The sequence below is a fragment of the Eucyclogobius newberryi genome, unplaced genomic scaffold, assembly GCF_026437365.1.
Source record: "Eucyclogobius newberryi isolate DKJ021-1_F unplaced genomic scaffold, fEucNew1.0.hap1 SCAF_16, whole genome shotgun sequence".
NCBI classification, from domain to species: domain Eukaryota; kingdom Metazoa; phylum Chordata; class Actinopteri; order Gobiiformes; family Gobiidae; genus Eucyclogobius; species Eucyclogobius newberryi.
Genome location: NW_027315790.1, coordinates 21,969,900 through 21,995,563, shown reverse-complemented (window position 1 = coordinate 21,995,563; position 25,664 = coordinate 21,969,900). Strand labels below are relative to the sequence as shown.

The 25,664-nt window shown below is 39.8% G+C and overlaps 2 protein-coding genes across 8 annotated transcripts in view; both read right to left on the bottom strand.

The window, feature by feature from the left end:
- The window catches only part of rplp1 (ribosomal protein lateral stalk subunit P1), a 264,746-nt gene that overhangs the window by 45,580 nt on the left and 193,502 nt on the right, over window positions 1-25,664 (bottom strand). Inside the window, exon 4 of one of the 7 annotated variants that reach the window (XM_072447904.1) lies at window positions 15,287-15,296. The exons of 4 other annotated variants lie outside the window; for them this stretch is intronic. In XM_072447904.1, coding sequence (XP_072304005.1) covers window positions 15,295-15,296 — 2 coding nt within the window. In that variant the 3' untranslated portion in view covers window positions 15,287-15,294. Of the gene's footprint in view, window positions 1-15,286; window positions 15,297-16,207; window positions 16,220-21,512; window positions 21,526-25,664 lie in introns of those variants that run through there. 2 more of the 7 variants (XM_072447922.1, XM_072447901.1) reach the window with 2 other exon arrangements.
- On the bottom strand, window positions 7,185-25,557 carry LOC140361968 (TBC1 domain family member 20). The gene is made up of 10 exons (XM_072447935.1): window positions 25,360-25,557; window positions 24,805-24,859; window positions 23,763-23,893; window positions 23,392-23,472; window positions 23,137-23,323; window positions 22,967-23,068; window positions 21,686-21,827; window positions 19,105-19,289; window positions 18,299-18,405; window positions 7,185-10,278 (listed from the first exon to the last, which is right to left on the bottom strand). The coding sequence occupies exons 1-10, from the start codon at window positions 25,424-25,426 to the stop codon at window positions 10,103-10,105; spliced, it is 1,233 nt and encodes a 410-aa protein (XP_072304036.1). The 5' UTR covers window positions 25,427-25,557; the 3' UTR covers window positions 7,185-10,102.

The window sequence follows — 25,664 nt, the reverse complement described above, 5'->3', positions numbered from 1 at the left end:
GTCATAAAACTTGTTTCACTCTCACCCAAAGTAGTGACTACATGGAGTATGTGTGTATAAACCCAGACATATCCAATTGAAGCATAAAATTGACTTGCCTCCTCTCGCTAAAGTCTGACCCCATAGTGTTTGTGGGTAAATTAGATTATGTGGATATGATATAATGGGTGTAAGCTTCAAGAGACGTGGACCACTCACAGCTAGTTTGAAAGATTAACAAGATGCCATGATTTAGTTATGACAGGTCTTAAATTAGTCAGCGGAGATGGGGCAAAAAGCGTAAATAAAAAGATGGCATAGAGAGAAGAGCTGTTCTGCAGAAAGCACAAACAATTACACAGGAAAGGGAAATAGAGGGATTTGAAAGTGAACGTTTTGTCAGCAAATGGCATAGAGGATATTGTTGTATCTTTAAAATGGACACATTTTATCTCCTTGCATTGAGTTTGTTGCTAGACTGGCAAAGGATGGGGTCAACAGGTCTGCGATGTACTGAGGGCTTCTCCATGTAACTGAAAAAAAGAATAGCTTGCCTTGAGGTTCTTACGTTTATACTATTACGGGTGTTTTTATGGCTACAAATGATGTTGAAAAACATGCATTCTTACAGTGAGCAGGCTTGGTTCCTTCATTACTCCAAACTGGGGAAAAAAGACAATGCAAACTTTTTCAGTATCATCCTGCTACGTTGAACTTGAACAAATAAAATATGTTTATGTTGGTACCTAAAGACACAAATTTACTAACCGCATTTCGGATTCTCCAACTTAATAACACATAAAAGTTAAAGCGAGAATATCATTAAGGGGACCTGTTGTAACACAGAAGTTACATTTCTTTTCTCATCCCATATCCAATAAACCCTTTGACCACTGTCCCCCATCTGATCATCTCACAGACTGGCCCATAAAGCTGCTGGGACACTTCCTAATTCCTCTGGTGTCCATGGAAACAGAGGTGAGGTCGTGAGAGGTCGTGGGCTCGTGGGGGTGTCAGGTGGGCTAGAGGACGAGAGGTCAGCTACCAAAGCTACAGGGGCTAAGTCTCCAGAGGTGAAAAAACACTTAACCAAACGCACACATTCTGCAATAAGTATATCGGGTATTAATCCAGCTGTACAGACTGGCCCTGCTCTGAGCTAATGAGACCCCTGGGTTATCACCGATTCACTCGTAATGATAGCTTCTTTATCGCGCTACAAGGTGAAAGCAATTTGACCCATTTCAAAGTTCACAATAGCAGAATATCAGCATTTTATTCCACAAAGAGTATCCATTGCTATTAAGCTATTGATGTAAAGGTGTTTGTGATTGGCTAAGCGTCCTCTACATTGTCGACTTTGACCTCAGCTTCACTTGAATTGTGCTCCACGAAAGGATTTATGCATCGTTTTAGTCCTCGCAAATGGCTTTTCTACCCATTACTCATGAACATGCGAATTTGAATACACTACATCTCATTCTGGGTGGCGACGTTCAAGGTAACAACAGAGGAAGGCGTCATGCGTGGAGAGCTTAGGGCCCCACGCGCACAGAGGAGTCTCATGTTCACATGTACAGTACAAGGTTGGGTCGCATCAGCATGCAGGGACCTGCCGCACGTGTGTAGCCTGTAAAACACTTTGGGACATGTTCTGTGATCCATGACAGAGTGAAGGCTGGAGGAGAGAGAGGGGGATATAAAGAGAAGCAGACAAAAGGAGAGCCGGGGCAGGCGTGACATTGTGTCCACATGGCCAAGTCCAGCTTTATAAGGCTCTGTGATTGATGAAGCATCACACTAAATTAAATGTTACACGGTCAAAGCGTCTTTGTTTTGCTGGGCCAGTCAATAGAAGTGCACCTATGCCAACCAAAAAACAAACAAGAATTGATTTTATAAATGTATCAATGACAATTTATGAGATAAGAGTTCAGTTCACTTTCTGCCTTTTTTCATAAACTGATTGTATGCTCTGATAGAAATGTGTGCAAGGTCAACAAGGTGATGCTTTTATTGATGTTACATTGTTTGTTGGAGGTCAGCATGAAAACACAAACTACCAGTAACGGGTCTCAAAGGTATTTATGATGTCAAAAGAAACAAAATCTCCTGGATTAGTGCATTTGTCTCAGAGCTACAGCATATGATGTGTAGACACTCAGTTTTTATCATTGTTTAGGATGATAAAAATTGGGTGCCCTGGTGGTGGTCAGAGTATAATGACTGATCCTGAAACACAAGGTAGTCTTTAATGTATTGTACCAACTGAGTATTGTGACAGAGAGGGCCTCTGGCATAACATTTCTGCCAAATGACATTATACAAATTACTGTTAAAAGGATAATGATTTTCTGTCACAAACGGAGACGAAGTGGCCTCTACAATCCAAGATAGTGCCGCAGACGGATGCCCTGGTGTTTCGGTGCACTTTATTTAGCCTGTTTTTGTATGTAAATTGTGTGTCAGCGCTTAAACCTTGTGAAGAGCTCTGAACCATCAGAACTGCAACAGTTTTTTTAGCATCTGCTGCGGAATTAGTCCTTTTGAGACAGAATGAGACACTTGTGCTTCACAGAGACGTGGCTCAGTGAATCTGTCCCGGGCTGTACCGTACAGCTGGAGGACTTGCAGCTGCTCCGCACCGACAGACAAAGGGATCTCTCCGGGAGAATAACACGAGGCAACGCGGTCTGTTTTTACATTAACAAGGCTAGGTCTGTCCGGCTGGTGTCCTGGTGCAGAGGTAACAACCTGGAGCTAAACGCTCAGAAGACAGTGGAGATGATCGTGGTCTTTTGGAAAGTCACAGCCCCACAACCCCCCCTCACCATCACAGACTCCCCCATCACCACTGTGCACTCCCTCCGCTTTCTCGGCACCACCATCACCCAGGACCTCAAGTGGGAGCCCACCATCAGCTCCGTCATCAAGAAGGCCCAGCAGAGGATGTACTTCCTGTGGCAGCTGAGGAAAGTCAAGCTGCCAGCGCAGATGATGGTGCAGTTCTACACGACCATCATTGAGTCCATCCTCATCTCCTCCATCACCGTGTGGTACGCTGGAGCCACAGCCAGGGACAAACAGAGACTACAGCGCATTGTGCCTCTGCTGAGGTGATCGGCTGCAGACTTTCATCTCTGCAGGAACTGTACGTCTCCAGAGCTCTGGGACGAGCAGGTTGGATCACAGCCGACCCTTCTCACCCTGGACACTCCCCTCAGGCAGGAGGCCACTCCCCTCAGGCAGGAGGCCACTCCCCTCAGGCAGGAGGCCACTCCCCTCAGGCAGGAGGCCACTCCCCTCAGGCAGGAGGCTACGGTCCATCCGGACCAGAACCTCTCGCCACAAGAACAGTTTCTTTCCCTCTGCCGTTGAACTCACACTTAACCTGTCACTTTAACTAGTTATTCTACCAATACTATTCATGCACTGTTCACTTTATGCACTATTTCCAACCATCTGTAAATTAAATTTGTGTAAATATCTGTGTACATATCAAGATTATTTTTTAAGTTTATTTAAAATGTTTTACCTTATTTTATTAGTAAATTATTTTCCATTCATAAATGCCATATTTGACTCTATAGATGTTGCTATTATTATTTTATTATTCATTGTTTTATGTTTCACCTAACGCCAAGACAAGTTCCTATGTGTGCCAATTCTAATTTGTATCCTTTAGCAGATATATAATTTTTTTTTGACTTATATAGGTGGTTTTATCATTGTTCATTGTTTTATGTTGCACTGTATCACCAAAGCAAGTTCCTATGTTTGTCAATTCTGTTTATTAACAATGGCAATAAACCTTTTCTGATTCTGATTCTGAGAGATGCAGATTCATTGATATGTTGCATTTAAAATGGCATTTTTAGGCATATGGTTTGGATAACATTTACAGAAGGGAGTCTGTGCCTAAGAACTCTAACATGATGAAGTGAAACACGCTGTCTGCTCCCTCCAGCTCCACAATCTTTTTCAACAACAAACCGCTAACAAGAATCAAACAGCTTTTTGTCTCGCCATTTGGTTTTGCTTTTTGTCTAAATTAGAGGCACACAAGGCATATTAATGTCATCAATTTCATTTAATCAGGGCATCAGTTTAATACAAACTGTGATGATCCCCAAATGTCACTTTTCTCTGGGTAATTACCATTGATTTTCATGAATATTTGAAACATTACTGTGCGCCGTATTAATTAACAGATTGGCATCTTTCCAGTCGCTCGCAGACCTCTGAGACCGAGATCAAGTTAATCAATTAAAAACGCACAAAAACATGAAGTTTGGGGAGTTTGAACAAATGCCATATTCAAAAAAGGATCATTTTTTCTTTGTTTTTTGTTTTTTGTTTTCAAAGTGAGATGAACGGCACTTTTGCTCTTGTTAATAACGAAATAATGCATTTTGTAATAACTACATGATAATTTTTATAAAACATGAACAAAGACCTAATTCATAAATTATTAAGAAAGATTTAGGCTCAGTAGGTACCGTACTTAATTAAGGGGTCAGGAGGGTGTTAATTAGTTAAAAAGTCTGAATTCTTGATTAACCATTTGTTCATTATGAATTACCGGTTAGTCTTTGTCCATGCTTTATTTTTCTTATTTATTTATTAAAAAAAAAAAAAAAAAAAAAATAGAACAAAATTATTTAAAACAAATAAAAACAGCAGAATGTTAAGATAAATCAAGACTAATAACCACAACTATAGTATTGAAAATAAAGCTTACTTAAATACTTAATGTGGGGACCATTGTTCTACATTTGTATTTTTCCTATTAATCCGGAGTGCATTGGCTTCTAGTTCAGAGGTAAATGCTCAGTTATGACCTATATGTCCCCTTACATGAAAGGATGCAACACAAAATCAAAGCCAAGTTAGAAAAGTTGTAATCTTTTTGAAATTGTATAGAAACTACCTTGGCACAATTACGCAGAGCAGTTATATCTTAAAAAAAACAACGTGTATAAGTATTTTTTCTCCCAAGTAGCAGAGGTACTGTGCTCTTGTTAGTGCAGTCTGTTGCTGGCTGTTTGATTCTGAGTGTCACTGGGGAGAGTTCACGTCAGACAGAGCCCCGAGCAGCTGTTGTCCCCAGTGTGCCCGACGCTCGCACACATTTCCATTCTGCGCACACACTTCCAGTCCAGCGCTCGACTTTGGCGTGCAACAGTCTGTGCCATGTGTTTTTAAATGAGCGCTCACAGCCACATCACACACTGCAGGTTAATGATGAAAAACACTGGCATGTTGAAATGTCTTGGTGCGTCAGTCAACCAGGAATATTAAGGCTAGATTTGTGCTTAGGATTTGTGTGAGTTGATCTAAAACAGATTTGGCATGAGTTCCATTAGCAAAAAGAGATAAGAAAGTTTTGAAAAAAATATATATTGAAAAAATCTGAGGTTTTGTTTTGCAGTGTTTTCAAACGGCTAAATCTATTTCAATGTCATAAAATGTGATTTCATCCAAGACAACCACATTTATTCATCTCTACTGTTATGAATAATATATATAGAAGATGGTAACAAGAACAAAAACAACTTAACAAAGACATTTTCATAACTGAGCGGTCTGTTTTTGCAAATTAACTCCAAGTGGATGTTTACAGTCGTTAAATTATACTACTATAAAAGAAGTATAATGCATGTCTATTTGGTTACAATCTAGAGATGTACATCAAATGCACATAAACCATTCATAATTTAGACACTAACGTGATCTATTGTAATTAGGTTGACAAAACTTGTAAAAGTATGGAAATAATATAAAAGAAAACTCAAATCCAACATTGAGATGGTGTGAATGTGATGGCAAAGGCCTATCATAATTTTAGTTTTTATAGAATCCATTCCCCCCAAAGTATCTACCCCGTGCACTTTCCTGTTCTTTTCCACATGTTTTGATAGGAAGCTTTAAGCCAAATTGCACACTTTGTCGCTTAATGACTTCACTCTGAGCCCATTGTTGCTCGTCTTATGCAACTGTTACAAAACGCCAAATCAAAGGCTGCATTTACCAACACAAGCCGACAAGCTCAAGTCTTGTGCGTTAAGATCTCCTGCTTTAAAATTAGGATTGTAACTTTAGTGGACAGATCGAAAGAAGCATAAACCATGGCCACATCTGCTCTTGACTCATACCCTCACCACAGCTCATTAGGCTCCCTGTGAATCTCCAGAGACTGCCCTTAAATTCAACTTTAAACACCTCTCCTACCTCTGCACTGCCGCCCACCAGATGTCTTTGGCTACAGTATCAGGCTTCGCTCTTGGACGTCCTGGTGTTTAACCCTCGCCTGGCCGCTCCATCCCTTTGCGTCCGCCGCTGTTTTGCCCCTGCTCCTCTCCCCCGGGGTTAGACGGACAGATGTGCACCATAAAAACACGTTTCTGACCTAATTTCTCACAAGAGAGTGGAGATTCACACAGAGGGGAGAGGAAAGGCAACAGCTGTACAAGGGGGGTTTCTTTAAGGGTATAAAATGTATCGGTAATAGTACAATTAATAGTCTAAAAGATGTAATTCAACAAATATTAGGTAAATAGATAGAAGTGCAATTTTAGAGAGGGCTCAGACCAGAAGAGCAAAGATAGAATCTATAAATTATCATTTTCTTTCAAGGTTTTTGGTCTGTAATCTTTTTTTGACATGGAAAATATTGTGTAGAAGCATGTGAAGAGAAGGAAGGACATTCAGCAAATTGTTGAGAGCCGGCAATTGATCTCTCAGATATAGTAGTAATTCTTGAACTATAACATACCTAGTTTGTGACCAAATATGGCACTTTGGTTATAAGATATTGAATTTGTCTACAAGAGTTCCTGTTAGTGCAGATACAGATATAACATGTTTGTTCATTTTTTTATTCATTTATTCATTGTTCTCACACGCACGCACGCACGCACACGCGCACACACACGCACACACACACATACAACACACACACACACACACAACACACACATACAACACACACACACACACATATACAACACACACACACACACACACACACACACATACAACACACACACACACACACACACACATATACAACACACACACACACACACACACACACATACAACACACACACACACACACACACATAAAACACACACACACATACAACACACACACACACACACACACACATACAACACACACACATAGAACACACATACACACACACACACAAAAAAAACATTTATTTCTCCACACATTACATTAAGGTGCAAAAAGCTTGATATGTTTAAAACCACAATCTGTACCATTTACATTGAAACATGCATTAATTTCCCAGTGACCCTAAACCATTTATATAAGCATTTGGTGATATATCGTCTTTGGGGGATTTGAACCTGAGTTACGTCCCACGAGCGTCAGCCCAGCGGGAGTTGACTGTGAGGCGAACTCGTCACACAACAGTAGACAACCGATTGAACTTGTTCCAATTTACAAGAAAAAATATATATTAAAAAGTTGATCAAAAGTCATGTTAGATGCCAAATCCATGTTTTAAATTCCTGATTGGACAAACGTTTGTTGAGTTACAGAATTTGTGTGACTATACCGTGACAAGTCAGTACATTACATTGGTTTCTAAGTGTAAAACGCAAACAAATCTTTGGACAAATGGCAAAAACATGGTAAAACATAAAACAAATGGGAAAAAAGTTAGCTTTTTCTGAATCCATTTTTCTATTCTTGTAAAACATTTAAAAAGCGTTTAACCATTTTGATAAAGTTTGTTTTCCATCATATTTAATGTACTCATCAATCAAGTTGGTGTAGATCTTCTAAGACAAGTGACAGGTGTAGATGTATGAGTGAGGAGAATATTTAAAAAAAAAAAAAAATGCACTAGAAATAGGTCCAAAGCCAAGCGCTGTGGGCTGAAATTAAATTCTCATTAAGCTCTGGCAAACCTCGCACCACCGGCTATAATGGCTATTGTGTATCTGTAACTAAAACTACATGCCCGTAAAAGCAACAAAAGATAACAAGTCTGTATTAAGTTTCTCCCTGCAATTAAAATTATGATTCATTTTACATATTTTGTGACTTAAAATAAGCTCACTTTTAAGTCGAGAATATGTTAGTCCCTGAATTCTGTAAAAGGTTTGAAAATCCAATAAACAATGAAAGCTAGACATGTGTTTATCATATTTAAAGCACCAAACATAAGATTATGCATAATAAATATTTCCATAAATGTACCTGTCAATAAATACTGTCTCACTACTGACTCGTACGGTTGATTTAATTCTGCATGTATTGACTAACGAAGCATGTATAATTATTGCGTTTAAAAATGTTCATGAGTGAAAGATTGCCATTAGCGTTGGTTGCATGTCAGGACAGTGGACTGAACAGTGTTGTGTCGTTTGAAGCGATGAAGTAAAAGCTGCTAAATATTTCAGCGTTTAAGTCGGCGCTGACCTGAACAAATGACTGTGTTTTTTTACATAGTGTATGCATGTGTCTGTATTATTAATATTCTGCTTTCAGGTTAGGACGCACTCAATAAGCTGATGTCCGAACGCTTAAGGGCAATAAAGCTTAGGTAGGAAGTCTGTTCCTATTAATAAAATTACACACACAAAAAATCAATAACATTAAAAGGCTCAAATGACTTATTCCTGACAAAATCATTGTTGCTTATGAAAATTGAGAAACGCCTACACAAAATCTACTTTTGAATTTGCACTTGCTCTTGTTGACATGTATGTTCAGCACTACTACTAAATATTTAACAACGTAAAAGTACTGACGCCTGTGTTCATTCAGCCACAAGTGCAAGGAAAAAGCCAGGGAAAAAATAAGAAAATCTACCAATTAAAATAAGGCTTTCAATACGGTTTGTCCCTGCTTGGGATGGGGAAGCATTGATGCCAACTGTATTTAGCAGTGTAACTTGCTGACACCTAAAGCAATTAATTCCCATTGCTGGCAGGCAAGGTCTCTCCAATTTCTGTAAGCTTTTCTTCACTCATAACTCTAGGCTTTCAGCAGAAAACGCTGCTCTTAAATAATTTGTATTCATGTGTCATCGCACCGGCAGCTCGAGCACTTTTGACTCCGGGATGTGGCGCCTGATCCCACAAAAGTAAAACGTAAAAATAACATGTGCAAATGTGAATGATCAGCCAAATAAACCACTAACAAAGAAATAATAGGGGCGCGTTAAAAAAAATGGCCTACAAAATGCTAAATGTGAAGCATATTATTTTTAAATAGTTCATAAAATCATCTTTACAGACATCAAAGAAGCACAGAAAATGTGAAATGGACTTGGTCATGATGCAGGTAAGCTATAAATGTAACAGATTAGGCCAATTTATTTTGAAACTAAATAAATCTATAAACCCTTCCAATGTTTGTTAACAAAAGTGCTGTGTTATAAAGGCCGGTACCGCTCCATATGTTGGCTATAAGTCTTTTCCAATTAGGGAAATAGCGTTAGCCGCCAACCATCACAAACTATGTAAAATCAGGGCAACTGACAACCACTTGACAACACATGAGGAACCCCAGCAGCATAGTTATGCATGGTTAGCGTTTATTTCGCTGCCTCATTAAAACGAATGGGATAGACCGTTTATATTAGTACCAGGCTGTGTGTGCAACTATTCTAAACACGTCGCTCTAGGAAGGGTCTATATATTTTGACAGAGGCACAAGGAATAACGGGCGAAGTCCCACATACACACGGCAAAACTAGAAAGATATTCTGTTAAAAACAATTGAACGTTTCATTCATTAAATTGTATAGTCTGGTTCTTATGTCCAAATTGAATTCCTCGTCGGGAAAAAATGATAAACCAATTAATGAGAATAAAATGTAGACAGAACTGAAAATCAATAACTTAGCTGCATAGCCCATACCGTCTCTTTGAGTCTGTTAAGATACAACATGTGCATTAAAATAAGGTGATGAAAACCCTGCTACTGCTTTGCATTAGGCCCTAACTGCGGCTCCCCCCTTGAGGCAGTTCATTCACAACAAGTAGCAGCAACCTGTTTGGCAGTTTGACCACCTGTGCACCGGCCCCCAGAGTTTGTTTGTTTGTGTGTTTTTAAATTCATTTGTCACAACGCGTCACAGTCAGAACAGTTGTAGTAACACCTCCGGCCCCCAGTCCATCGCAGTTTGAGCCACAGCGAACACGGCCGCTCCCAGTGTCGCCGAAAGCCCCCACACCGCCATCTTCATCACCCTGTTGCCCCGCCCCCACGCCGAGGAGTCCCGGGGCAGAAGGGCCACGTTGGAGCTGGCAGAGGCTATGGGGCATGGGAGGGGGCCGGGGGTAAGAGGAGAGGAGAGGAGACATGACAAGGTCAAGGGGATTCATAAAGACTTGTGTGGTGACAGTAAACAATGAGCAACATAGTGATGATACACATGGAGCACAGGGGTGGGGCATAAAGAAAAAATAAACAACTTTAAAACCTTTTTAACTCCAAACAATATATTTAAGTTAACTGTCATATTTTGGAAAATTGTACTGAAGCTTGTTCGTATTAAAAGGTGGTATGGACGATTTTTTTCAGCAAATTTTTTGTCATATTTCCTCGTAGCGTGGATAAATCATTTGTCCTGCCACGTATCAATCATAAAACGCACCTACCGCTCACCTGCAGCCGCGTCAGGCTCGTACCCACGTTTCCGCGTGCCTAAGCGCATGGATCTATCATAATATAGTTCCCTCAGTGTACGGGGCAAAATGAAGACTGAGAAAGACAGTTTGAGCTGACGCAGAAGTGGACAGAAATCTACGGGAGACGAGAGATGTGATGCGCTCCGTTGCGCTGATAAACAAACGCACGTGTGTGTTGTATCAGTCCGCACGGGGGAGTGCGCATGCGCACTTCCACCTGCGTTCTCAAATCACCGAAAAATCGTCCATACCGCCTTTAATGGAACATTTATAAATGTTTTTTAGGCCTTATATCTAAAGACGCTCTACCAGATTCTTACTGTTTTGAAACATGAAGAACAGAACTAGTTCATTTTAAACTGTGGTGTCGTTCACTTTCCTAATGCATTCCCAGCATTTTAAATATTCATGGTGATCAGTTTATAAGCATTTTTCACAACTCTTTTTTGTCAACCAGGGTAAAGCTAACAAACATTAGCATGCTAACGGCGCACTTCCTGCTTCACAGAGGAACAAAACGCTCCATTAATAGATGCAGAGAATGCACGTTTACAATATCTCTGTAATGGGGCAAAACAGATGATACTTTATCACAAGCAAAAAATTGGGTACATGAATAGTTTTTACTCTTGTTTTTCACATTTCAAAACAGTAAAAATCAGGTACAGCGAGTACTTTTACAGGGTGTTCCAACAGGCGCCGAAGATTTAATTTACTTATTTCACTAAAGTAAATTTTTGGTTCATGACTAATAAATGATTATCAAACATTAGTTAATGATTAGTTATATTATATTATAAATCAGATTTTTGTTGAAATGTCACATGGATAAGAAGATATTTATTTTCAACTTAAAGTAACATAGGCAAGGCAAGGCAAGGCAAGTTTATTTGTAGAGCACATTTCATACACAAGGCAATTCAAAGTGCTTCACACAGCAGGAAAAATGCATTAAAATCACAAAGAAATTACAGAAATACAATAAAATTAACTAAATTAAAAATCATCAATCCAACTGATTTTCTAAACTAATAAAATCACAAACAAAAGAGAAGAGTGCAAAGAAAAAATCCTTTCAGTCATATGCGCAGCTAAACAAAACTGTTTTTAGCTTAGATTTGAACATTGTCAGAGTATAAGCCTGTCTCACATCTTCAGGAAGACTGTTCCAGATTTTAGCTGCATAAAACTGAAACGCAGATTCCCCATGTTTAGTCCTGACTCTGGGCACCAGCAGGAGGCCGGTCCCTGAGGTCCTCAGAGTCCGAGATGGTTCATATGGCACTAACATATCCAAGATGTACTTTGGTGCTAGGCCATGGAGAGACTTGTACACAAGCAGAGCTGCTTTAAAGTCTATTCTCTGAGCCACAGGGAGCCAGTGCAGAGACCTGAGAACAGGACTAATGTGATCATACTTCCTGGTTCTAGTCAGGACCCGAGCAGCAGCGTTCTGGATGTACTGCAGCTGTTTTACAGCTCGTTTGGAGAGACCAGTGAGCAGGCCGTTACAGTAGTCTAATCTACTGGAGACAAACGCGTGGATAAGTCTCTCTAAATCTGGTTTTGACACTATATTTTTGATTTTGGCAATGTTTTTTAGATGGTAAAAAGCTGCTGATGTTATTGATTTGACGTGGCTATTAAAGTTCAAGTCTGAGTCCATTATTACCCCCAGATTTCTAATTTGGTTTGTAGGTTTTAGAGCGAGACTCTGGAGGTGACCGCTAACACTTTCTCTTTGTTTCTGTGGGCCAAAAACGATTATTTCAGTCTTGTCTGAGTTCAGCTGGAGAAAGTTGTTTTGCATCCACAAACTGATCTGTTGGATGCAGTGACAGTGAATCTACTGGTCCATAGTCACCTGCCGATAGTGAAACATAGATCTGAGTGTCGTCTGCATAATTGTGATAGGACACATTTTCACTGCGTATCAACTGACCTAACGGCAGCATGTAGAGGTTGAACAGAAGGGGACCCAGGACTGACCCTTGGGGCACTCCACAGGTCAGGGTCATGTGGTCTGAGACACAGCTACCAATTTCAACAAAGTACTTCCCGTCTTCCAGATAGGACCTTAACCAGTTTAGGGCAGTGCCAGTGATGCCCACTCAGTCCTCTAGTCTCTGTAAGAGGATCCCATGATCGACAGTGTCAAAAGCAGCACTCAGATCTAACAGAATTAAGACTGAGGCTTTGCCCGTGTCAGTGTTCAGGCGGATGTCATTTGTCACCTTGACAAGAGCAGTCTCAGTGCTGTGATGAGGTCTAAAACCTGACTGAAAAACATCAAATGAGTTGTTTATTAAGAGGAAATCTGTGAGCTGTTGGTAAACAACCTTTTCAAGGACTTTGCCCCAAAATGGCAGATTAGAGATGGGCCGGTAATGACTCAGTACTGCAGCATCAAGACTGCTCTTCTTTAGGAGAGGCTTTATGACCGCAGTTTTCAAAGACATTGGGAATGTTCCAGATTGAAGCGACATGTTAACTATGTGAGTGAATGGTGCTAACAAACTGTTCAGCACAGACTTTAGAAATCTGGTGGGTAACACATCGAGGCAACATGTAGATGAACTCAGACTGGTGATGATCTCATGGACAGTTTTGTCAGTTACTGATGCAAAGTGAGTGAGCTCTAAGTGTCTTGGTGGTTTTAGGGTAATTTTTTGCATTGTGGGATTTATAGCATTTTTAATGCCCTGAACTTTGTCATTAAAGAATAATGCAAACTCATTACACCTGGATGTGGAAATGAGTTCTAACGGCAGCTGAGCTGGAGGGTTTGTTAATCTGTTTACTGTGGCAAACAGGACACGCGAGTTGTTACTGCAGCTTCCAATTATTTCAGAAAAATATCTTTCCCTAGTTCTACATAAGATTAGGTTGTACATGTTCAGCTTTTCTTTGTAAATCTCTTTTTGAACCTGGAGCTTTGACTTGCACCATTTTCGTTCGGCCCTGCGGCACTCCCTTTTCTGTGCCCTGACCGAATCATCATTTCTCCACGGCGCCTTCTGCTTATTTTTAACCAGTTTAGCCTTTATAGGGGCGATGGTGTCCAGAACATTCAAAACACTAGATGTAACAGAGTTCAACAAATCATTTACATTAGAACATGAGACATTTTCAAAGTTTATCATTTCCATAAACAGTGCACCTGTGCCATCACTTATGTGTCTCCTCTGAACAACTGCAGGACCAACCGGAGGTTTGGGAGAAACAGACAGGTCAAAGAAGACACAGAAATGATCAGACAGAGCAACATCGATCACATTAACATTTGAAATATTTACCCCCTTTGTAATTATGAGATCTAGAGTGTGTCCTTTGCTGTGGGTGGGGCCTCTCACATGCTGAGTAAGACTGAAGGTTTCAAGGACAGCATCAAGCTCTTTAGCGTTTCTGTCACAAATATTATCAACATGCACATTGAAATCACCTGTAATGACCAAACCATCAAAGTCTGTGCATACGACTGAAAGCATCTCAGTAAAATCATCAATAAAACTTTGGCAGTGCTGGGGAGGCTTGTATAAAACAATGAAGAGAATGGATGGAGACCGTTTTAGCTCCTTTTTAAAGGATACATACTCAAATGATGAAAACACCCCAAAAGACAACCTGCGGGTAATTATTTCATCTCTAAAGACAGCACAGACCCCCTTTTTTGTTTTCTCGTGTTTCAGATTCAAACTTAAAGTTGGGTGGAGCAGATTCTATCAGAACTACATTTCCTGTGTTTTTGTCAAGCCATGTTTCAGTTAAAAACATAAAATCAAGATTATAAGAAGAAATCAAATTATTAATTAAGAGAGATTTGTTACATAAGGATCTGACATTTAGCACAGCAAGTTTCAGACTAGTTTCAGTGGGACTGGGCTTTATCTTTTCACAGGGAATATGAATCACATTTCTCAGATTGGGCCTGACTCGCATTTTGTTTTTCCATCTGTGTGATGATGTGACTACAGAAATAGCACTAGGGGGGGCTCTTTTTACATAGGGCCCCGGGTTGGTTTGATTTTTAATGTGACAATAAGTCCCGGCAACGCTGAGACCCAGTGCATCCTAGCTATGGGAGATACCAGGTGAAAGGCGAGGTTGGATGGGTGGTGGGGATTTTGTAGCCAAGGAGAGTTTGGGACCAGGTGAGAGGCGAGGGGGGATGGGTGGTGGGGCTTTTTTTGGTGTAGTCGGCTTGTGCAGGGAAGAGTTGATAAGTATTGACATAGCCCTTGCTATATTGGGAGTGAGTGGAGCCATCTTAATGCCTGATTTGATCAGACTTTCAAAATGGCTGGGAAGGTCCATGGGTGAGAGTGGAGATGAGAAGGAGAATGATGAATCTTTAGTGGGAGTAGATGTTGCAGGGGGAACCCAGGGCTGGTGTGAAGGCAGGGGCGATGACAGGGATGTTGTTGGGCTTGTCACAGATGGGTCCAAGGCCTTTGAAGATTGTTCCTTTGCTGGAGGCGGTGGAGGTGAATGTGGAGCAGCTGGAGCTGAATCCTTTGCTGGTGGTGGTGGAGCAGCAGCTGCTGATGAATCCTTTGGTGGAGGCTGAGGTTGTGGTGCTTTTGATGTTGAAACATTGGCTCGGTCTCTGGCTGATGGAGCAGGAATTCTTCTCTCATTCCTCTCTTCTCTAACTATCTGCTCAGGACCCTGTCCAGGCCCAGTCCAATGCCTCAGAGCGTGGAGCAGGTTCTCTGTCAGCACCCTCACTCCACCTCTGCATAGGTGGGGGCCATTTCTCTTAAACAGGTCCTCTCGTTTCTAGAATAGATAGTGAATCAATGTAGTGTAGTCCTCTCGGGGAACACTCTTTGGACAGCCATGCGTTCAGCTGAAGAAGCCGGCTAAACTTGTTTATCCTCCTGTCGATGTTTGGAAGAGGTCCACTTATGAATGTTTTGATTTCCATTTTATCAAGCACGTCGAATAACTTCAAGAAGTCTTTTTTCAAAACTTCAGTCTGTTCCCGCCGCATGTCCACTGCACCCACGTGCACAATCAGCTGTTTAGCTCCTCCATGCTTAGCCATAATATTTGGAAGGAGTGACGTTATCTCAGAAACAGTGGCGCTTGGAAAAGAATGTGTGTTTATCTTTTCATGCGTCACGTGACTTATCGCGCCGTCCCCAACTAAAACAATCTGCGTGACCTTGGCTCCTGGCACAGATCCTCCTCGCTGTATTTTGGCCACGTCATCTTTCCTTTTTTCATTTAATTCCATCTCTGAAAGTGGTAAAAATCTGTTTGTGAGCTGTATTTTAGGTGACACGTTATCTTTGTATCGTTTAGGCTTTGCTCCAAGTTTGTTCCAAGAAACAGCCTGGTCTTTCTGTTTTTTAGACAGTTTTGGAAACGACACAGAGTCACTGCGGTTTAGGTTGAAAGTAGCAGTTTTTCTTGTAAAAAGTGTGCTCTTCTTACCATCGGTTGACACAGGAATGGTATCGTGAAGAACTTTTTCAGATTCCAAAACAAATATCCGTGTTTTCAGCTCATTAATTTCTTGTTGATATTTCCGACAGCGTTCACAGTCTTTCTCCCTTCTTCTCCCGGACATGTCGCTGGCGTTAGATATGTCGTTAAAACTGGAAAAATGTTCTTAAAATCCTTGGTTTACTTGAAAAAGTCTAAAGCAAAAATGTTTGGAAGACAAAAACTGATTAAAAAGCAAAATAAATAAGGAAAACAGCGATAGCAAGCGGAGCGAGCAAAAAAGCGTGTGCACTCTTCGGAAGCTCTAAAGACCAAATAGCAAGTTAAAGGAAAGGTGCACTGTGTAACTGGTGGAGGGTCTGCCACCTCCTTGTCTCCATGGAGATTATTGGTTTGTCTGAAATGTTCCACAGTGTGGCATTAAACTTCTCTCCATAGAGACAACCGGGGCAGTGATTTTTGAGCAATAAAAATAATAAATAAATTCTAGACACATTTGATAATTTCAGGGACCTTTGTGGGACATTTCAGGGAAAGTAATAGAATCTCCAGGGAGACAAGCAGGTAGTGGACCCCCAAGCATAAGTAAGTGCACGTTTATCACAAATATAAAAGCTGTATACCTGTAAACAAACATTAATTAAAGAAGAAAAATGATGTGACTGTACTTTTCCAGTGCTTATTTCTCAATATCTTCAGCAGTAAATGAAAAAAAACATCTGCTTGCCACATATAGACTCTGAGCTAATGCGAGCAGGGAAAACCCATAAACAAGGCAACATTAGGGGGAGGTTTGGTGGATTATAGTTTGGGCTTTCTCTATTAGACGTGGAATAAACGGTACTGTCGCTCACTCTGTCATTTCTATTGGCCCCATCAAAGCCATTTTGCTGGGCCATTGTCTGCCTCAGTGAAGTCAGGAGGCACTTACGTATATCAGTCTTCTGTCCGTCCATTACGCATTTCATTTCGGACGCGACTAATTGAATTCACTGGGAAATGCAAAGAATAATGTGCATCGTTCTTTTCTTTTTTTTAAAATTGCACTCATTTGCCTGGAGGGAAAACGATTCGACATATTTTGATGTATTTGTGACAATAGCATAAGACTTTGACAATATCTATGAGAATGCAGCATCCTTTGTTGAGCTCGGGCATATTCAAAAGTGCACTTGATTGTTTGGAAGGGGCAAAGCAACATGTGTTTACTTGTTATTGGTTGGCCCACAGGGGGCAGAGATAGTGGTGCAGGATGAATTTATTATTACCTTGTTTTGAGGTAAATTTACCATTTTCAAAAGTATATAAACAGCTATTGTGGAAATATTATTTTGTTAAACTAGTATGACTTTGCCACTATTGGTTTTAACAGTTGCACAATGTATTGACTCACTAAACAATAATAGGACGTGTTTTTTGTACTTTTGCTTTAAGAAGATATCGTCGTCTGGATTTATTTTATCTTTACTCATCTATTCTTGTCAGGGATGAGGCTGCTGGACTCCCAACCTCCGAGCTATATATATCCTGCCATAAGAGATTGACGCACAGACTGTGTTTTTGCACATGTCTTTACACTTTATTGCCTTAAAGCTTTTATTAGATGGAAGTTAACAGTCGATTTACACCAAAATCTACATATAAATACAATAACATTAAACCTTCACTATTCCCTTCACTGTTCTAAAATTAGATTAAAGTTACTAATTTATCTTTGGACTTTGGAGAAGGTCAGAAGAAACCATTACTATTGCTGTAGCACTCCAAGACATGACATTGTTTCGCATTTGGAGAATTTATAATGAGGGCCTGCAATTTGTATCACTACGATCAATATTATAGCAACAATAGATGATCTTTGAACATTAGCGTCAAAGCGCAAAACATATGGCGGAAAAAATCCACTTTAATAATATTGGGTTGAATTCATGTCACTGATTTATATTATGTCGCTTTTTGCTGCTTACCTTTGTCCGGCCTTCATTTCAACTAATCCTAAAATGGTGGCACAATCCTGTGTTAAATGGGGCGCAGAGATGGCCCATTGCCTGACCAAAGCTAGGTGTTGGTGACAGAAATGTAACAGGGAGGATCATAAAAGAGGCTATTACATCCCCCAGCGCAATTTGACAATGAAACACATTGTGGACAAAGCTTTCCGGACAGTGAGAGTGTGAGAGCAGGTTTGTTACCGTGTCTGGAGAAGGAGCCTGTGTTTTTAGTGAGACGCTGAAGGACAGAGTCTGGTCTTTGGTGCAGAGTGGAGAGCTGGAACGCCTGGAAAGTGCTGACGGACAGACTGGAGGAGGAAGGAGAAAGGATATGAGCAACAGGCACAGCTCCTGTTTTAGTGTGTGTGGTCGCTGTGAATTTGAGAAGTGAATCGTGTCATCTGCAAGTCTGAATGAAACAAACAAACAAACAACCAAACAAACAGGGACTTTGACGAGAGGTGTGTTGTTTTTAAGCATGGAGATCATTAGTGCTTTTTCAGGTTTAAGTTTCCTATTTAAAATGTGATAAAAAAGTGAACATTGTGAATTATTTGTTGTAATTTTTGTTCCTTTTCCATTAATATCTTTTCCTACTTAGTTTAATACAATAAAACAAGTTGCGTGACAGTGAGACCGACTTAAAGGTGCAACTTTAACTTTTCTGGTGCAAGGTCCGCCACCTGCTCGTCTCCGTGGAGATGTTTTTACTTTGCCTGGGATATTCCACAATATGGCTTTAAACGTATCCATCTGGTCAGATCTGTGTGGCAATGCTCACTCTTTTCTTTATAAGAACTGTAACTGAATAAATAGACCGATACATTTAATGCCAAACTGTGGAACATTCCAAACAAAGCTATACATTGTTCACCTTCAAGCTTTACATCATCATTTTAAACCAATGCCGGAGGGAAGGACAAAACCAGGTCCCATTGGTCGAAAAGGGAAGCAGTGATTCGGAGACAACATGTGCTTTATAATCCTAAAAGCTTAAACTGCTTCACCTCTTTCTAGACTGCAGAGCTGCCTTTTTGGCCAGAACAGACGGGGGATACTGGTCAAAGAGTTCCTGCGCCCGGGCGATGAGCAGCTCGTACGGGAGGTCCTGAGGGATGCGGGACAGGAGGTGGTGGACCATAGCCATGTCGCACTCTGTGGTCTTCACTTCCTTCTCTCGGTGCAAAACGATCTGAGCAAAAAGATGAAACGTGGAGAGATGTCACCCCGGAGTTTCGCGCATAAATTCGCATTATTTTTCATGTTTAAATCCGCTCCAGGTTCAGTTGCATTTGAACATACAAAAACTAGAGAGAAACCACTTAAAATGTACGATGTTGTTGCAATACAATTCTATGGATAAAGGCTTGATACAAATTCCCCCTGAAGAAAGCTGCCTTTTTCTGCCTCAGCTCCTGCTTTTTCTTGTAAACGTGTTCTCCCAGTTTTCAATGAGCACCTTGATTAACTTAGAGAGGATCTCCATGAGCCGTTTGGAATGTTTTATTTTCTGAAAAAAAAATCATAGTTTCTTTGATTTTATCACATGTTTCTGATCAAGGCCAATCACAATCTACTCAGGAAATATGAGAATATGTTCTATTAATGTGTTTCTTTTCCGGTTTGATTTCTGAGCATTTAATATTATAGATCAGTGTATTCATTTATGTATGGTTAATTTAGAAAATGTCTTACCTTAATTGCAATAGAAGTAAATAATGTATAAACAGTGGTCTTAGGGCTGAAGCAAGTTACTCAATGAATCGCAAATAATCAACTAATTTTGTAACTGAATAATCATTAACTGGACAATACACAGACTCCAGAACATGCCATGTGCTGAGAGAAGAGGTTTTATGACTCAGGCAAAGCAAGAATCACTGCAAAAACATATAAGAAACGTGTACATGGAGTGTTTTTGATCAAGATCATATTTTTTCTGTTATTGTACTCCAACAGGATGTCCTCAAGCAACATCACAATCTACATCTGGGTCATACCGAGTAAAAATCTGGTACTTTAACTTGCACTTATATGCAGCAGACAGGCTATAGCCCTGATCAGAACCAGTATCTTACAGATCATTAACCTGTTGTGAATGTTTTGGATCAGAGAGGCTTCACATGGGGTCTCTTTGCAACAGGGCTGCTCTGCCAAATGTGTTTGCCTTCAGCTTATGGTTTTGGAGAGGTTAGTAACAGACCAAAGAACATATTAAGCAAGTGTGAAAATGGATCAATGTCTGCCTGTGGAAAGATGAAACACAGGATTTTTACACATAAATTAGATTCCTGGATACGAGTGTGTTTGTGGGCTTCCGCTGAGGCAGAAGTGGGGCTTAGCGGTGAATTAGGCAGATGAAGAGTTAACCCCCCCATGCTGAGCGCTGTACTCTGTAGCCTGGGAGGAAACATGGTCTACATTTGGCTTTGTTGTTTTTTTCTCACACTTCAAACAAAGTCTCCCTCTGCCCAGCCCCTACTCACAGACACGCACATGCAAATAGACACTAAAGAGCTGACATCCACAGCAGCAGCAGCAACAACAACAACAACCAGGCAATATGTGCACAATTGCGCTCAATAAAGATCAGACAAATCCTTCAGAAAATGAACGAGAAAGGAAAAAACAAACAAATTGTGCATCCTTTTACGCACCAAATACAATAGGGCTAAATCGAAATCTCAAATTGAATGATCGCAATTAGCAAATCGCTAGGACTGCAAATATTTAAGAACATTTTCACACCAAAACCCTGAAGTTTATCCCTCTACAAACATGTTGTGACATACATATAATTCTTGTATTAGTTCAGAATGTTCATATTTAAGTTTTTCTTGGATATTAATGCCCCTGGAAATCCTTAACATGAGCACTTTGAACGAAATGGTACCATTCAAATTTAAAAATCGCAAATCTAATCACAAAGCTTATCAGAATTTGATGTTTTGATGTCCTAAATTGTTCAGCCCCAACAAGGAATGTGCAGCTCTTTGTAGAAACTGTAGAAAATGTACAAATGCACCTTGCTGTTAAATTGCATCAACATGGATTATCTAGTTCAGGGCTAAATGTGTTTGAAGTATTAAAGATTAAAATACCACCTAATGACCAGATTCCACACCAACAAGTAATGATTTGATATTTTACTGACCCCTTGTGGCTTTACTTTGTATCGTTAAGCCCCATCTTGCAATTTGTAATATATTTGTTTTGGTCACTTATATGTTGAATATCTGAAAACGTTATCAAAGTCCAACCATTCGTTCTTTGAGTGCAGTGACCAGACACCCCCCAGAGCCAGAAACACAACCCCCACCGTGTTATGAAATAAATAAAATACATCATGTTTTTCCTCGCCCGCAAATCCATTTTAACGCTCTGCTTGGTACGTTTCTAATAACGCAATGCCCTTTTTATCCCTTCCTCTTCCCCGCACCTTCTCCTTTCAGTTTCTTCATTAGGACTGGCTAATTAACTGGTTCAGAGACTTCTTGGTGCTCAGCGTGAAGTGTCCTGGATTACTGACACAACAAGCTCCACTCGCTCTTTCTCTCTCAGTAATTCTCTTTCCTGTGGTGTCCTCACCGCAGCAGCGAGGTAGATGGGCATCAGAGGATGAGAAGCCAAGAAGAAGTCGTAGAGTCTCAAGGTGTGTTTGAACTCAGACAGGACGTGGCCGTACCATGTGATCAGCCAGGACAGGGCGAATATGGTGCCCACCTCCGCTCTGTAGGGGGAAATCAAACAGGAATCACAGAAGACAAAATAAAACAAAATAGATATCCAGATATTTCATGCTGTACAGAGATTATGCACTCAAGATTCAAAATTCATATTTACGCCAAATGTCTTGACATCACATTTGTATTGGTTTGTCTGATTGTATCAAACCAGTGGCTAATAAAATGATTACAATTACAAAACACCTTGTAAAACAAAAAGTAATAACATGTAATTTGATGTCTTTTTGACATTTAATAATGACATGCTATTCCATAGTAACTGTAAAATTAAGTGTGACCATGATTAAAATAAATAGAAAGTAGCTTTAAAAAGAGTCCAGAACTACTGTACATTTGTAAAGGCTAATCTTAAATATCGTTCAATCTTTCATCTCTGAAGTTAAAGTTAAAAGTACATTTTAATGTCCATTGTTCATTTTTAATGCAGTAGCTACTACTGTATCTTCAACTGATCTAAGATGAAACTGTAGATCTTTTAGTTAAAGCCATTTCTTTTATCCTGTCATATATTGTATAAAACTACTACGAGATCTCTGTCTTCATTGTTCTTTGCTGTCGTAAGTCGTCTCTCAGAACAGAGTTGTGTTTAAATTGCAGACTGTCAGCGGTTGTTCATATAAATATTGGATAGGGACAGTGAGACAGGAAGGGAACTACAAGCTGAAGTGAACTGAAAAGTTGTCCAATAATTATTTTTGAAGCTGATGGTTTTACGAAGTGCAATATCTAGTTTGGTGGGTTTTTGGGTGGCTTTACACAGTAGTATTGTAGTTTAAGTGAGTAATTTTTCTGCGGTGTATAAATTGTGAATAAGCAACAAGGTGGAAAAAGGCAGGCACATCCTCTGGTAGGGGAATCACACTGTTGCAAGACCATTAGAAATTGTTCATTATCTAATACTTAATTTAACTATATGTTGCCAACTGTGTATTGCTGAATATTGGATGATTGAATAACTATATAGATTGAATAACTATATAAAAACCTCAAATGTGCCATCTGTTATAATAATAAAAGAGTCCAGTATCAGGGCAGGTTATATTTTTACACTATGGCTCCCTCTAGTGGTCAGTAAATACAGTTGCACTTGCATTTACAAGCTGGTTTTTAGGTTGTCACATACCTCAGCATGAAGTCGTGGAGTTCTGTGTCCACTTGCTCCAAAATAGGCATCAAGTAGTTTAAAATATGCTTTGTACTGTCCATGGTGGGATCCATGAAGTCTCTAAAACAAATAATCAAATGTGAGCAAACATCAATAGGCAGTAACTAAATGGTGTAAGAAATGTTTACCTAAGATGGAAAATGGAGAGTTTGTCAAGCAAGGCGAGGGCCATCCTCTCTCCGACCACGAGCAACAGAGTGACAGCTACGTCATGGTAACCTTGGTAATAGTGGAGCTGAGAATGACGCTTTAAAACATCCAATATAATGTCAGTGAGCTGCTCTTGAAGAACTGCTCTCTCTGCAGCCGGCATGCCTGATCAGAAAAACAGAATCACAGTGCCAGCAAAATAAATCATGTCTTGTATAATGCTACAAACTTACATTTAGGAAACCTCTTCATGGACCGTCTGACGTCAAGCAGCACTTGGTTGCAGTCTTTGTGGTTCTCTCTCACATCTTTGCCTAAAAATATATTTGTTTGTTTGTTTGTTTGTTTTTAACGATACATTTTTTAAAGGAGCAACTGGGAAAGTGGTCAATAAGAAATAGAAAATGAAATCGATGGTGTTAAATAGAGGAAAACTACAATGCATCCAGAATGAAGGAGCAAGAGACGTTTTGGGAATGAAGACAGAAGAATGTTTTCATATGCGACATAAATGCATCTTCATGTTTGTGGACCATAATCTTAATTCACAAACATAAACCCCACAGTTCATTACAATATGTTATATGCAGGATATTGTAATTACCAGGTTTAGGAGGTAAATCAAACACGTTTATGTTCAGTAGTTTAGGCCAGACTTTCCTCCTCAGCTCATCTGTAAGCAATCCTCCTTTACAGACCGCTGCCCTCCTCAAAGTCTCAATATCCACTGGGTCACTGTATAAACGTCAACAACAGTCCGATAAGAGTAACACATTTGCAGACAAGGCTTGTGACATTAAAAGAGCAAACTTTTCTCTGGATCCTTCTCCATTTAGTTTCAGATGCCTCCAGTGTCTTGATGCACTTTATATTATTCCGCTGGGCCCATGTGACTAATCTTCACGTGTGAAATTAGCTTAGTGCGGCGAGGGCAAGTCTCTGTGGACTGACCATAATTGTGGAAAGGCACACTGGATTAGCCAAGTGAGAGCCCGTCCCAGTTGGGTAAGAATGTACTCAAATGCCCAAAGCTCAAGAGCAAAGTGGGGCATGTGGACACTGGAAATATCTGACAGCAAAACACGGGTAGAAAGTAATTACAAATCCTCACCTTACTGCAATTTAGTAGAATTTGGGGGTAATTGTATTATTAGAGTAGATTTTAAACATGTACTTATTCTTATAGCCACGTAAATGTAATTGGTTACATTTAAATATTATATGAGTTATGTAGTACAGCACAAGTCCCAATAATTCTGTCTCAGGGCTGTCTCAACTCCTTACTTGGTTTAAAACAACTTAGTTCAGTTTAAGTTTCAATTAAACTGTTTAATTGATCACATTTGATATAAAGAGCAGATCTCAAACACTACCAAATTGCGTAAATAAGCTAATATTTAGTATTTTGAACAGTATTTTTCCTTTATACTTTATGCTACTATGCTACTGATAGCAGTACTTGAACATTTTCAGCCATGTACTTTTACTTTAGTACACATTTCCAGTAGTCTTATTCAACCACTGAAGAGAAAATGTGTGGAAAAAATGTGTGTATTACAATTTTGTCAATGCAAATTCCTGTATTTGTTACTTACACATAGCACGGAGAAATGAAAGTATTATGACAGCCGTTTATGAATACTTACCAATTCAAGGCTTGGTGAATTTCAGCTAACTTTTGTTTTTTCCCAATATCTGCATCTAAAAACACAAATAATTAAAACTTACATAAATGACAAGACAAGTTCCTATGTTTGTGAATTTTGTTCATTGACAATGGCAATAAACCCTTTCTGATTCTGACTCTGAAATGAGGGTATAGAAAGTGGATCATTAAAATGTTTTGAAACTGTAAAGACCCCATTTAACGTTTATAAAAAGCATGTAATAGCTGCAGTGAAACACATAGGACAGTGTAATCTTAAATAGCTTTAATGCACACATTCTTAATCAGTGCTGTATCTGAGGATCAGGCTGCCATCTGCACAGCATGCCACGCAAGCAAGCAACGTGAAGATAGCAAGTACTGTAAGGTAAAGAAGTTATGTAAATACACCTAAAACTACACTTAATCCAACAAATAAATCGCATTAAACTACCCCTAATCAACCAACATGTACAGACAATTAATAATAACTCGTGATCAGACAATAGAAGTAGTATTATTATTTTTTAAAGCTAATTATTTGACTGTGACTTACCTCTTGTTTTGAGGAAGCCATTCTCGTGCACCTCAACATGTTGTTTCTTTCGCTTGAGCCTTTTCATGACTTCTGGTAATTAAAAAACAAATAACAACATCTATACTTTGCCCTGATCTTAATTACGAATACAAAATAACTTAATAATTACCAAAAATAACCTGTCTGTCTAGACGAATAGGTTTCCTTTTCAGCTGTGTCCGGGTGTACTCAATGTGATGGCAGCCTATGATTCTCTGATTGGCCAGCAAAGACACGTGACATTGTTCGCAAATCTGATTGGGTACATTTTAGTGCACTGTAAC

Bases quoted from the DNA above. Each gene is read 5' to 3' on its own strand.
- LOC140361968 (XM_072447935.1), bottom strand. From the start codon at position 25,426: ATGAAAAGGCTCAAGCGAAAGAAACAACATGTTGAGGTGCACGAGAAT. The intron at 23,324-23,391 runs GTAAGTTTGTAG...TTTTCTGATCAG, and splicing joins CATGAAGAGGTTTCCTAAAT to GCATGCCGGCTGCAGAGAGA. The intron at 10,279-18,298 runs GTAACAAACCTG...CATGCCCCATAG, and splicing joins AGGCTCCTTCTCCAGACACG to CCTCTGCCAGCTCCAACGTG.